The 14,683-nt window shown below is 44.5% G+C and overlaps 1 protein-coding gene across 1 annotated transcript in view; it reads right to left on the reverse strand.

Annotated features, from left to right (window-relative positions):
• Positions 1–5,563, reverse strand: part of LATS2 (large tumor suppressor kinase 2) — a 46,898-nt gene extending 41,335 nt beyond the window's left edge. The window contains exons 1-2 of the mRNA XM_063149021.1: positions 5,498–5,563; positions 782–1,356 (exon numbers count right to left, since the gene is read on the reverse strand). Of these exons, the coding sequence (XP_063005091.1) occupies positions 782–1,120 (339 nt within the window). The 5' untranslated portion in view covers positions 1,121–1,356; positions 5,498–5,563. The remainder of the gene's footprint in view (positions 1–781; positions 1,357–5,497) is intronic.
• Positions 5,564–14,683: the final 9,120 nt, after the last annotated feature.

Genomic DNA, 14,683 nt, shown 5'->3' on the forward strand with positions numbered 1-14,683 from the left:
GCCAAATTTTGAACTACTCCTGGACAGAGGTGAAAGTTGACACCAACAATGGAAGCACAAGCAAGATGAATGCAGCTCAACACAAAAAGAATGTGCTCTTCACCGTGTGAAAAGTCTTTGAATTAAGAATATATTCTAGCATCAATCCCAGGATGACAAAAATAAAAAGCATCTCTACACCAAGTCTCTGATCTGAGCAGGGCTACCACCTCCTAATAGAAGCAGAGAAAGCAAAGAAAAGGTGTGGACAGAATCACTGCAGTCAGCTGAACATCTATCCAAGCCCTGCTGCTTCTGGCCAGCAGCAAGTGAGAGTCTTCAAATACCAGATATTGTGTCAATAATTTCTTACAGTTTTTTCTGACAGTGAGCTGGGCTTAGATGTGCTAGACAAAATTGCACCCTATTACTCACAACTAAGGCTTGTTACTAAGCATTGCAGGGAAAATGAAGAAACAAAAAAGAAAAAAGAAGAAAAGAAAGCTAATAAAAAAGACAAGCTACCTTTTTCAGTCTCATTTATCAACTGGGGAAAGCACAGAATAATCATAGAAGAATCCTAGAGGTGACCATGACTGTCTTTAACATAAACGAACACCACACTAGTCACATCTGTCCCCAGTAAGTCCATCTATTCTGTTGCTCATACAGAAATATGACTGCCAGAAGAATCAGTGCATTTCCATGATTTTGACAGCCACCACCAAAATCCTTTCTCCAGCCCAGAGTATGAACTTGTTTTGACAGCAGTGCCAATCCTCCCCTCCCAGCCCTTACGTACCTGATCACAACCTGCATTCACCAGCTCCTGGAGCATCTGCCTGTTGACTTCCACGACTGCTGAGGTGCTGGACTCATTAGCAAAGGGCAGCAGGGAATATCTGATTTCTCGCAGAGCTTTCTGATATGGTCCAAACTTGGGCGTTTGTCTCATCTGCTGCTGCCTTGCAGCATCCTTCCCTATTAAAATCTTAGGCTCCAGAGAAGTTTCACTGCCTGCTCCAATTGGCAGCCCCTGACCTGAAGATTTGGATGGCTGCTTTAAACCTTCTCGAATCTCTTGCAACCTTTGTCTGCTGTTTCCAGAATACGTCGTAGCAGGAAAAGTCTTTGGCCTCATTGTTGATCCAGTTTTCTCTGAGCATAAATACAGCTTGATTCTTTGTTTCTCTTAAATTATTTCAAAAAGTGTCACTTGATGGTATCAATTTCTTGTAAACATAATCCTTCACAAAGAAGAAAAGGCAAAACTCTCTCAAGAGATTTTTGCCAATGTTTTAGTTCAGCTCACAATCTTCACATTTCCTATGGAAAATGATAATCTGTGGAATCATCATTTTTGCAGACTGACAGTGACTGAAAAAAAAAAAAAACAAACCAGAAAGTACATTCAGTTAAGTAGATATTGTAAATGCCTCTGAAGGGACAGCATGACAATTAATCAAGTGAAAATGAATCAGTTGAACCTCTTAAGCTGTCACAGTTGGATACCCTTTAATGATTTTCACTTTATCTGTTTTCAGCAGGATTCTAGAACATTTTCTCAACATTAATAAATAACTCATTTTTCTTGTAAGTCTAATCTTCAAAATAAATTAAAATAAAACTCCTAAAAACCAAGGTTTAAAAAAATAATTTAAGAATTTTACAGTACCTAATTGTGGCAAGTTTCCTATCCAATTGCATAACTGAATTCTGGACAAGCCTATCCTATTTCATAAATAGGGAAGAGTATGCTTATGAAATGTTTTTCCCCCACTTAAGATTTTGTTTGTTTTACACTAGCTGAGCACAGTTTCAGAAGTTTATGAAAAAGATTTATAATGGAAATATTGATGACTCTAACCATAGCAACTTCTAGTATTTTAATAATAAAGCAAATAACAGAAAGACAAGATATTTTGCCTTTCCACGTGAATAGCTTAGCAAAGTCTGAAGGTAGCAGTGCTCACCAGAACTGCAAGGAAGAGGGGAGGAAAACAAAGAAGAGAGGAAAGGGTATATTGATATTTCATTAGCTGTGCCTTATAGGGAAGAAAGGGAAAAGATGGGTAAATGGAGCTACACATAAAGAGTGGAAGATGAAGAACCAGATCATACAGCATCCCAACACAGAAAAAGAAGACTTTGAGACAGCTTTATATTCTCTGCTGCACGTCAGCTCTGCTGCAGAGAACACCTATGCAGCACAGCTGAGCAACTGTAAAACTTGTGATCTCCATGCAGCAGAGGTTACAACAAGAACCCTGCCTTAACTAAATCTTTAAGCATCACCATAACACAATCATGGAATAATGGTGCATTTGGAACAGGATTAAAAGACAGCCTCATCAGAAATGCAACCTTGCTATTGATGCTGGTTATGCAAGTTGGCTTCTTCTGCTGCCATTTGCACTTGCAAAGTGACTCCTGAATGGTGCTCCAGCCACCTTGCTGGTGAGGGAAGAATTCCATTCAGTTGTTTCCAAATTGCAAATACAGAGGATGGTAACACACTGTATGTTTCTTCCAGTACCCAGAAGTCAATTGGATTTTTTTTAAAAAGTGCTTCACTTTTGATCCTAGGACATTTATCACTGAAAAGGATTTCTCAGGGAAGTACTGTTCTTTATTTTCCTATGCTCATACTAAAAATTCTTTTTGTTGTGATAGCTGTAGCACTTCCCAAAACCAAACCATTTCCAAGCATTTACTATCACTTCTCACTTCCAAGCAAACAGCTTTCTGCTGTGAAGCCCAACAGAACCAAGACACATTCACCTCTGAAGCCTGCCATCACTTCCTCATCAGGACAGAGTCCACTTCAAGCTTTCCTCTACCAAGGTCTCAAATGCAACACTGCAGTCAGACCCCAGACTCTTCTATGATGCTTCACCAGACTGAAATGCAGGAGCACAGATTAATCGCTCGAGATTAACCCAAGTCAACCTTTTTTTGTTAGGATTTAAATGCTCCATTAACTAAAAAACACCCATAATGTGTTTGAGGTCTTGAGCTCCTTCATTCTCCACTCTCCATGAATACCCTGCAAAGCTAACTCACAGAGAAGTGACAGCAACATTTGCCAATTGTTTTAAGGGAAGTGCTAAAAGCTGTTCACCCAGATATTTATGTTCCCACAAACCAGCTACTGGTCAGTAACAGTTCAAGCTTTAATTGTCTCAAGTGAAGACAAAAGCAACTGCAGGATCTCAAAAAGAGGTTTTTTTCTACTTGGACAGAATATAGCAAAAGATAACACACAGGCTTGGTAAAAAATAAAACACAATAGTATTGCAGCTTTCTTTGGATTACATCATAACTAGCTAGTGCTTAGAAGATACAAAGCAATTAATTGGTTGATAATTTTCTTTCTTTTCCTGACAGCAGCAGGCACCATATGGCTTGGTTTAGGCATCTGGGTTGTTCTTCCTTTTCCGTCCCTGTGCCAGTCCTCAGGCCTGGGACACGCTGGGAGAGCTTGCAAGCCCCCCACCTTTTTGCAGCAAAAGACTGCTTTCCCACTTACACACATGCTTCACATAAAGAACTTCTGTGACCTTTGGCCTCAGCTCGAGTCTAATGATGCTGGGTCAAGCCAGCTGGCAACTTCCTCAGCTTACATTTACAATGCTGCTTAAAGCAGAAACCATCCATACTGTCGTTCAGGCAGTATGGATGAGAGCAGCAACAGCACTAAGTATTGGAGCTAACTGCAAACCTGTTTCATATTTTGCAGGTTTTTTTTTTAACTAAATATGTAAGATAAGCAAAAAATAAAAAAGGAACATTAAATATTACAGATGATTTACAAGGAAAGACAAGCTGCTGGCTTTTTTCATATCTTCCTGTGATTTGCATTTTTCAGAAAAAAACCCCATAAAGTGGTTGTATGCTTTAAAAGGTATGTAATGTGTCTCATTCTGTCTAAGCATTTCTAACTGTACATCTGGATTTGGATAATTTCAAATACTTCTAATCTGCACCCTGCCTGCAGCATGGATGTAACAGCCTTCCTGCCATCAGAAGAAATTATTTTTGAGTTGTTAGCCATTCTGACTAAACAGTCCTAAGGTCTTTTCCAAAATGTTACATGTTCTGTACTAATTAGAAGCTTGTCCATTATCCTGAAGGATAATGGACACTTCAAGCAGGTGCAGCATTACTTTAATTACATCAAGTTAAACAATTTTTGAGTAACTGATTCTTTTGTTTCATTTGAGAAATACCAATAGCTACTCTGTCAGCAACCAAACAATTGATCAATGACACACTGAAATTATATGTTGATGTCTGTTTTCCCTATCTATTCACTCTCCTGTTTCTTCATTCGCCAACAGGCTGCAGTGGCTCTGTGGAGCTGGGACACAGGCAAGAAACTAAAGCTCACCCAAGCTGGTGAGCTGTTTCCCTGTAACTGTGCAGGCACTGGAGTGAGCTGAACTTGAAATCGCTGCAGTGTAGGAAGGAGTAAAGTTTTAAGAAACTGCTACAACTTCTTTGCCTCTCTCAATTTATAAGTATATCTCTGAGGGCTTTTTTAGAACACCAATTCAAGGAAGCGGGGACTGTGCAGCTCGTATTGGAGGTGTACAATGGCGAGGAAGTGTTTCAGGAATTTCATTATTATACAAACCGTGTTTCTCTTTATAAGTGGGCACATTGTGGAAGTGAAGAAAAGTGGAAAGGGAATTTTCCCTAAAACGATTCCACTTCTCCTGCTAACAGTACTATCCAAAAGTGACTCTGTGCCCGTGTCCCACTGCCAGCCACAAGCAGCGGCCCAAGCAGGGCTCTGGGAAACAGCTCACCTTCCTTCAGCAGCCCGGCAGTGCCGGACCGCAAAGCCCGGACACTCCAAACGAGCCCTTTCTGCGTCATTTGGGCGAGTGCCTTTCCCGAGGAAAGGGCTATTTCAACACGCACTCCGCTCACGAGGCAGCGGAGAGGGTGGCGAGCTGCTGGCTTTTGGCAGTGACCTTCAGCTGACTGGGAACAGCGGGCCCCGCCGCAGCCACACGGGACCCCTCGGGCCCTGCCTGCCCCCGGCCGCTGCCCGGGCCCTCGCTCGCTCCCTGCGGCACCGAGCCCGCAGGGTCTGCCCCGCCGGATCGCCTTCCACCCCGCGCCGCCGGGAGCCCCTTCTCCCCCCCCACTCCTTTCGTGGGCAGCAAGCTCCCAAAATAAACTCCGGCCATTTATTAGCAGCTCCGGCCAGCTGGGGCAGAGGCCTCGGGCAGGCGGACCCCCACCCCGCTCCGCCGGAGCTGCGCTGTCACACGAGTGTCCGGAAAATGTCGGAGGGTGCGGGCAGGGCGCCCGGGCGGCCCCCACGGGGGGACTCACACACGGGACGCTCGCTCTGGCTTCGAGAACCGACCCGGCTCCGCTCGCCCGCACCCCCCGATTCACCACAGGACTTTCTCTTCCGCGCTGAGCAGTTTTGGGGGATGGGGAGCGCTCCCACCCGGAGCTGAGGGGGAGCCCGCGCCGCCCGCACCCGCTCCGCTCCGCTCACCTCCCCGGGGTGCCCGGCGCCGCCGCTCGCCCTCCGCGGGTCGGCACGGCGCGGCTCAGCAGCGGCGGCGGCCGCGGCGGCGCGGGCCGCTCTCCATCTTCCCCCTTGGCCGTCCCGGGCGCCGAGTGCGGGGCGCAGTCGGGACATTCGCTACATTGTTGGCATTCCATTCGCGCCACGTGACCCCGCGGCGCCCGCGTCATTCCACTCCCCTCCCGGCGCATTCCAGCGGGGGGAGGGGCTTCCAGGGCGGGAAGGGCCGGGAAGGGCTGGCGCGCCCTCAGGGACCGGGGTGGCGGAGGCCGCTGCCCTCCGCCCGCCGGCCCTCTCGGGGCGCCCGTCCGTAGTGTACGGGCAGGAGTGACACCTCTTCCCCTCACAAAACACACTCCGCGTCGCAGCAACTCCTCGCTGGGTCCTGGCGGGAGAGGGTGGCACTGCCTCCACTTGTTGAGGCGAAATGAGCCGGGATAGAATCATGGAATAGCTTGGGTAGGAAGGGACCTTAAAAGGCCATCAAGTTTCAACCCCTTGCCCATGGAGGGCACCTTCTACTAACCCAGGTTGCTTAGAGCCCCATCCAACCTGGCCTCGGATACTTCCAGGGATGAGGCATCCACAGCTTCCCTGGGAAGGATAGGTGGGTTGGAAGCGCTCTTCCCCGTGCTCCAAACTCACTTAGATTGAAAGGTCTGTGCTGATAACCATTATTCCTACCAGTTTCCTTTCCATGCTGGACTAACCAGGCACACAAAGTTGCAGCATTTCCAATGCCTACTTGGGGTTTTCTTTTAATTCCTAGTTTGCTTTGGGTGGTTTTTTTTTCTTTTTTGTTTGTTTGTTTGTTTGTTTGTTTGTTTTAAGGGGGAGTTACTTGTTTTTTCATGTTGTTTCATAACGGTGAGGAGACGAGGGAGCTATGAGGTATCAGAGGACAGACAGGGAATTCACATCTGGAACGAAAATGCAGAACCAAGCTGCAAAGAGTATTTGGATGCAAAGTTCATATTTGACCTTATTATGGATGGTGGTACCTGGAACCAGATTCATAGATTCACTAAGACTGGAAAAGATCTCTGACATCATCGAGTCCAACCATTAACCCAGCACCGACCCGAGTTCACCACCAAATCGCATCCCCATGTACCTTTTGAACACTTCCAGGAGTAGTGATCACTTCCCTGGACAGCCTATTCCAATGCCCAACCACCCTTTCAGAGAATATCTTTTTCCTAAGATGCAATCTAAACCTCCCCTGGCACTACTTGAGGGCATTTCCACTTGTCCTGCTGCTTGTTACCTGGGAGAAGAGACAGATCCCCAGCTCACTGAACCTCATTTCATGTAATTTTACAAAGTGATAATGTCCACCTTTGAACCTGTTTTTCATGAAAGCAGGAATAATATAATTTTAGATATCTCTGTGATTTTTAATAAAGACAATTGACAATGAGAATAATGAAATAATCCCCATCCTCCCAAATACGGTAATGTTCAGATCTGGGAGGCTGGCTCTGACCCCTCAGCGTGACAGATACACATGCTAGTCATAACCAGGGGATATTCATACAGAGTAAAAACCATAAGAAAATAAAACTTTTTTATATATAGGCATATATCTTTAGATCATTAACATGGAAGAAGCCTGCAGTCCTGAAATTCTTCAAAATTCTTAAAATCCTGTTGCACAGCTGAGAGGTGCTCATTGTAGAGTTGCTGTGTTTGGCAGGGAAAATGTCAGTCTTGCAAACTGTTAAGACACATTTAATCATGCGACGAGCCCCAGTGTCTTCCACTGGACTGCAAGCACGTACAAAGAGGAGTCTGTGCATAACTGTCTTTCCAGGATGGGAGCTATATTTACAGCCTTTTCCAAGCCAGGGAGACTATTTTTGTAAGTAATATGCTCATGGGCAGTCCTATCTCAGGACATTTCTCTGAGCTTGTTTATTGTAGTTTTTTTCAATGTCTTCCATGCAAAACTGTCAATAGTGCCTATGCATGAATAATGCTTCTAAAAAAGTAGTGCTTATAAAACTGCTGGCTTGGGAAGATAATAGAATGCTGCATTTCATGAGAAAAATGCAGCCTGGTGCATAGAAATTGTTTAGCATCTCATCTGAAGGCAGTCAGTTACTGTATATAAATTGCTGTCAGAATTTCAATAGTGCCATTGACTGGAATATATTGTCAGGCAGGGTCGGGGGGGAAAGAGTAAGCCTCTCACTCTGGAAAGCTAAAGATAAAGAAATCCTTTCGGTTCAGACCAGATTCCAGTGTTGGCAGAATATAGCAGTAAAATGTGGGTCATTTTGCAATCTTCAAATACCTGCAAAACTGAAGTAAATTTTAAGTGATATGACAGATGCGGCATGGCTTCATTTTCTGAATTACTGCTGTGCTTATCCGATGAAGCATAGCAACGCGATTGCCCAAACCAGACATTGCTCAATGGTTTGAGACCTTTTCCCAACAAAGTTCAGGCTGGTTTAAAGGAACAGCATCAAGATAAAAATTGCTTACTCTGTGCTATAATACTCTTTTGTAAGATTTGCTTGTCAACCACTTTCTTAAATCTAAGTAAAACAGATCTTTTAATTTACTTTTCTCCTTTGGAATTGTTTGTTTTCCTATTGCATTTGGATCCATCTGGGAATGAGGCTCAGCTGCACTATTTTGCTTCCTGGTTCCAGCCAGCTGTACTTTCTGAATTTCATGTATTTGCACAGAGCTCCTGTGATTGAATTCCCTCCTGAGAACAGCAAGTACAGGTGAGATGGGTTGCATCCGTCCTCTAGAAAGTGCCCACATTCAGCTAGTGCACCACAGATGTAGATACTCTGTAGACTGTTTCTGCTTTTACCCTTTTAGAAACCCAAACTAATGGAAATCATGTTCCTCAGAAATATGAGGGAAATTGAAGTCAGCTAGGTTGATACAACAACTTGGTTAAAACATTATTTGATCTTTGCAGGTTTTTGGAGATAACCGTGAAAGTAATCTCTTTGGAAATTACTGTCAAGTCTTTCTTCCCAGCCATCTTCTCCCCAGTAAGGCATCTCCAGAAGGAAAGATGCTCCATAAAAAGAACAATACAGTCTGGGCTGTGCTGAGCAGCAAGTCTGTTCCCAGACTAGACTACGAGATACTAATCGACCATGAGTAAGGGTTGTTGTATTTATTCATGGCTCTGCTTCAGGGAGTGATGCTGCTGGGTCTGTGGTGATTACAGCACTCACCTGCTGACTTGCCTGAGCAGCTGTCTTGCCGTGTGGGCAAGTGGGAAGGACCACAGATCCACTATTTCACATTCTTTCTCCTTCCACCCACCTGCAACAACGAGGGAGGTGGGAGCTCCATGCCGCTCCATCCTCACATCTGATGCTGTGTGTTGCCTCATCCCCTCCTTGTACTCTTATTTCACTGTTTGCTGGGCCACAGTGTCTCTTTCTAAACTATTGTATTTGGAACCAATTAGCAAATCATGGTGCTAAAAATACTCCTAACAACCAAGTAATTAGGATGTGGGTGGATGAACTTTTTCTTTACACAGTACAAATTGCCAATAAAAGCTTGAACCCATTCAGAGAACTTGAGAATATTCCTAAAGCAGGAATATTATCAATATCACCTAGTTCTCTGCTAGTTTTTTTCAAAAAGAGGGACACATGTGAAATAATAGTGAACATGTGAACACATGTGTATGAGCATACATACACAAGGAATTTGCTGACAATGACATCCTGTTTAGAACAACAGTGACATGTTTAGAACAAACCAGTGTGATGTAACATGAATCATGAGCAAGGAAAAAAGACTTTACAATGTCACTGAAATTTTCATGTTTCAAGACATTGATTTTCTTTGCAGAATGATACTGCAGAATCATTATTCTCAAATCACCAACGTAAAACCAGTTTGAAACAGCAGTTCTGGGTTCTCCCAGCACAGTACAGACAATACAGCCTATATGTGAATATAATATACATGTTTAACCCTCATGCAAAATTGCATTTATGGTGGTCAAAATTAGGCTCAGTGCTTCAATAATTGAGTAGGTTAAAAAAATAAACTACAACCAAATTCTAAGTATGGTTTAGGTATGCTTTTTTTTCCCCCTTAAGAGTATGCCTATGGGATGTATCACAGCACTTTTGGAGTGGCAAAGATGCAGTGAATGTGAGATGGTACTTCGGAAATTCATTTTGTTTCAGCACAAAGTAGTGAAATTGGACAAATCTAACTGTGAAACTGTCTCAGCTTACACACAGACTGGTTAACTGGGTAAGGCATTCAGGATGCTCAGACTGCCTTTACAGCACTCAGGTTCAAAAGGTTCAAAACTCTGAATTTCACAAGGACCCACGTTCCTATGTACTCTGCTCCCAGCCCCAGACTTTGTATCAATTATTGACTGCAGCTGGAGCCCAGCAGAGCCCAAGAGGACTGTAGGAATGTCGGGACTTTGTGTGGAATTTCACCAGTGTGAGCCAGTTGTGCTCTCCATTTGGAACTGAATTGCCGAGCAGTTGCACCCTCCATTTGGAATTGAATTGCTGAAGTGTTCAAGTCTCTGCAATCAGCTTGATGGTATCACTTTGTTCAGATGCAGTGTAGATTGCTTTTGAACAACACTGCCACCCAATCTGGAAATTTTATAAGTTTTTAGACTGTGCCCTTCTGATCCTGGAGAAAAAGAGAAGGGTAATGCAGGACATGTGAAGCCCTGGTAACAGGTCTGGGCAGCCAGCAACCATCAGTCTAGCCTGCAATTATCTTTTCATCGAAGGCCTGGCACAGCAGCATCTCCCAGCATAACAATACCCCCACCACAGCTTTGTCCTTCCTGCCACATGCTCTGAATGATTCACACTCCGGACAGAAGGAAAAGGTGTGGGAGGAACACATGCGTATTCAAAGCCCTTGGCTTGCTGCAGAAAATGAGGGACTGCTGAGGAAAAGGGTAGTTACCCAAAATGTCTGTGTGGGGGGAAAAAAAATAAAGGAGTTGTGGGGAACCCCTATCCTGAGGGAGCAAATTGAGGCACTTCTGAATTCCCAGAGCAACTGGTACGGAGGTAAGGATTTGGGACTAGGATACTCCTAACAGAGCACAGCATGCAAAGGCAGCACCAGAGCACATGGGGAGGAATGAGCCTGTGGAGTGCCCCATGCCCCATGCCCAAACACATACACACACCCACCAATGAAAGGGCATTTTGCAGCTGTAAGGAACTATCCAAAGCTTCAGAAGGTTGATACACCACTGAAATGTTTCATGTTGATCTGACTGAGGGGGTGGTAGCCAGGTCCGTAGAGCCAAAGAGAATATAGATCAGCTTTTTTTCCACTCCTTGTCCCTTTTGGGACCTACAGCAAGCTGTTTCACTTCTCCACCTGAACTTCCCTGCCTGTAAGGAGAGAGGGGTAATTCCCATGTTTTGGAAAGGCTAAGAAATCTATGGGTAAATACCTCTTTCTGTGACCAATCAGTATGTTAAATTGATGTCTCAAAGCCCAGCATTAATGTAAAGGAAAGCTGTGTTCATTTCTCTGATCATTTACTGTATCTGTTTAGAAGGCCTGATATTAAAGCCCCGTGCAGCTCTATCCATGAGTAACTCACACTCAGGGAAAGATCCAAGTCTTGTTTAAAGATCTGATCCCATTAGATTAGACCCTGGAATTAGATAGAAATTACTCATGTGACAGACTGCAATTTACTCATATGAAGCCAAAAATAGCATTTAACAAAACTTTACTGAAAATGGTATTTTCAGTTACTTGCTTGCAATTAATGCCTGATCACTAAAGCTAAACGTCACATTCCCAAAAGCACCTTCTAGGAAGGCACCTTCTGGACCCCTCACCAGAGAAATCTGATGGATAATAGTCAAGAAGGAGACAAAAGGTAGTAGTCACAGCAGGGAATGCACACAGCTCACATTCTCAGGGTTAGTTAGGAACCCATGTCCATTTGCTTACAAGCCAGACTGAGCCACAGGGATTTTACCACAATTACTCCTAACCCTTCCCAGAACAAAAAACCAAAACATCTCAGCATGCCTTAAGGTGTACAATTCTTAGAAACTTATCAAAATCCTTCTTGTCCTAAGAAAGGACAAATAGGTATGGCTAGAGAGAATAGATACGATAACAAGGGAGTGCAGCAGTGAGGGCTGGCAGTCCAGTGCCCTTGGAAGATAACACTAGATGGATTATAACCATCTCACCTTACCAACATAGAAATGGTTCTCCCAGCTAAAGGCTTGAATGGAGTCACAAGTTAGCACATTTAATAGACTGCCTTATCAAAAGCCTTACAAGGAAAAGTGGTACTTCAGAAAAGGACAAGGAAGTGCCAGATTAGATATCAGTTGAACATACTTTGGGTTCCCAGCATAATGTGTGGTTTGGACTACACGTGGGTCTCAGAGGAAACCATTCCTCTTGAGATGTTGCTGGATCTGACAGAGTCAGAGGAAAAGGAGGGAAATATAACTGGAAGATTATAAAAAAAAATAGTGACCATGGTAATGAGCCTTGGATCAGATCTTTGAACAAGAGTTGGATCTTTCCCTGTAAGCCTTGTTATTATGACTAAGTCAGCTCTAAAGGGAAAAAATAACAGCAGTGAATTTCAACTGATTAAATGCTGAGAGAAACTGGACATGGATCAGGGTAAAGGAAGGAATGGAATAGAAAAAGCGGCAGTGGCATATGTTAAGAAGCACTATTAATGTGCATTCAAAGACAAAATAATAGTACAGATGGGTAAGGAAGTACATGGATAAGAAAGACACACTGCAGAAGAAGAGAATTAGACAGATTACAGACTGATATCTGCAACATACTGCATAAGAAAACGCACAAGCAAAAAGGAATGAGTTAATATAAAACATGGAAGTCGAGCTGTAAGAGACTGAACTATGTGCACTCAAATACTCCAGAAACACTGAATAAGACTTCTGTGGAAACAGAGGTAGAGGTAGACGCCAGCTATAGAAGTAGAAAAAACTTATTTCTACCTCTATTTTTAATAAGTCTGCTTTTGCATCAAAGAGTGAGAGAAGTAGGTGATAGAAGTAACCATAAATTAAAAAAAAACCAGAAATAAGATGCTCATGCAAAGTAATCACATGTGTGGAACATCTACTTAGTGAGAACACCACAGAGAGGCACAGGGAAAATATCAAATTATCTTGCTATATGGGATGGTGCACCAGAAGGCTGCAATTGGTACCAAAAAACCCCAAACCCATAATAAGGAACACTACTCTTCAGAGCAGAGATTACATCTCTGCAGGTAAGATGGATAGAGGAGTTGAAGAGAGAAGCAAGGCTAGGCTGCATGAACATTCACAAGGAACACTACAATTCAGTGGCAAAGCCAGGAACAGAATCCTCATCTGTCAAACAACAGTCACCAACTAGATCATATTGTCACTAAAAAAGAAATAAAATTTCAAAAGGATGCAAAATACAAAGAGTCAGAGGGGATGCCCAATTTCTCTGTTGCAGACTATTGCCCAGGTAAAAAGCTCTGAGGCAAACCTGTAAGGCTTAGGTCTTGCCCTAGGTACTCTGCTGAAATTCAGATCCTAGCTGCCTAGCCTCTCTTTGAAACAGTAATTTTCCAGTAGTGCTGTAAGCCTCTTGCTTCATCTCATTTTCCTAAGTAAACTGGCATTTCACAGTGACTGTGCCAATGGAGCTGGCCTTCCCTTGGCATACCTGCCACATCTGCATGGCAGCGTGGAGCTGCACAGGGGTTGCTGCTGGCTCACGGCTTCTCCTGGGCTTGCAGAACTCTCCTGTTCTAGGTCTGCCCTCAGCAGGGCAGGCTCTCAGCACTCCTGCTGAGCCCAGCACTGAGCCACCACATTTCTTGTGCTGAAAGAGAGGGCCTGAGAGCTGAGCAGTTGTGTGATGCAGTTGAGAGGGGCAGGGCTCCTGTGGAAGCCTTCACTGTTTGGATTGCCTGCAGGAAGGAAGTGGGATAACATACAACTTGGCAAGGCATCTCATAGCAGCATAAGAAGCTCCAGTCAACAAACCTCGCATATTTTCTTGGGGGAGAAATAATGATACTGAGTAGGGGAAAAACTACAGTCACACCTCTGTGTACTCTGGAAGTCAAAATCCTGTGTGCTTTGCACTTGTTTACACAGCTTTATCAGCAAAGAAGGATACCAGAAAACCAAGAGAAGTATTTGCTATTGTCTGTGAGGTGAGAGACTTGCATGAATAAAATTACTTGGTCTGACCCGTTTGTATAATGACAAGGATGGAAAGATGGGGATTAAGTATCACATGGCCTTGGCAATAGAAACATGACATTGCGCATTGAGACTTGTCATCCATATGTGCCATACATCCATATAAAAGAGTAAGTTTTATTGAAATTGGGTTCAGGATTACAGTCTCTAAAAAGTTGTTGAGGAAAATTCTGAGCAGACCCCTGTGTAGGTCTATTGGGTTTGCTTGGCAAGGCTTCAGTACTGGGGGACCAGAGGGATGGCTTCTCTGAGAAGCTTCCAGAAGCTGCCCTTGTGTCTGACACAGCCAAGGCCAGCTGACTCCAAGATGGACCCGCCCACTGCTGGCTAAGGCTGAGCCCATCAGGGTTATTGTTAATGCCTCTGGGATAGCAGACTTAAAATGGGGTGGAAAAGAGCTGCACAGCAGCAGCCAGAAAGTGAGAAAACATGAGAGTAACCACACTGCAGGCATGCAGTTCAGTGATGGAGAGGCAGGAGGTGCTCCAGGCACTGGAGCTGACATTCCCCTGCAGCCTCGGTGCAGACCTTGGGGAGGCAGCTGTGCCCCCGGAGATTCTGAGAGGAGCAGAAATCTATCTGCAGCCATGGAAGAGCCCAGATTAGAACGGGGGGAAAGCATGAAGGAGGCTGTGACCCCATGGGAAGCCCATGCTGGAGCAGGCTCCGGGCAGGACTGGTGAATCTGTGGAGAGAGGAGCCCGTGCTGGAGTGGGTTTGCTGACAGGACTTGTGACACCATGAGGGACCCATGTTGGAGAACTCAGTGCTAAGAACTGCAGCCTGTGGGAAGGGCTGAGGTTGAAGAAGTTCATGGAGAATTGTCTCCTGTGGGAGGGACCCCACACTGGAGCAGAGGAGCAGTGTGACAAGCCTCCTCCTGAGGAGGAGGAAGCAGCAGAGACAC

The sequence above is a fragment of the Melospiza melodia genome, chromosome 2 (assembly GCF_035770615.1).
Source record: "Melospiza melodia melodia isolate bMelMel2 chromosome 2, bMelMel2.pri, whole genome shotgun sequence".
Taxonomy (NCBI): domain Eukaryota; kingdom Metazoa; phylum Chordata; class Aves; order Passeriformes; family Passerellidae; genus Melospiza; species Melospiza melodia.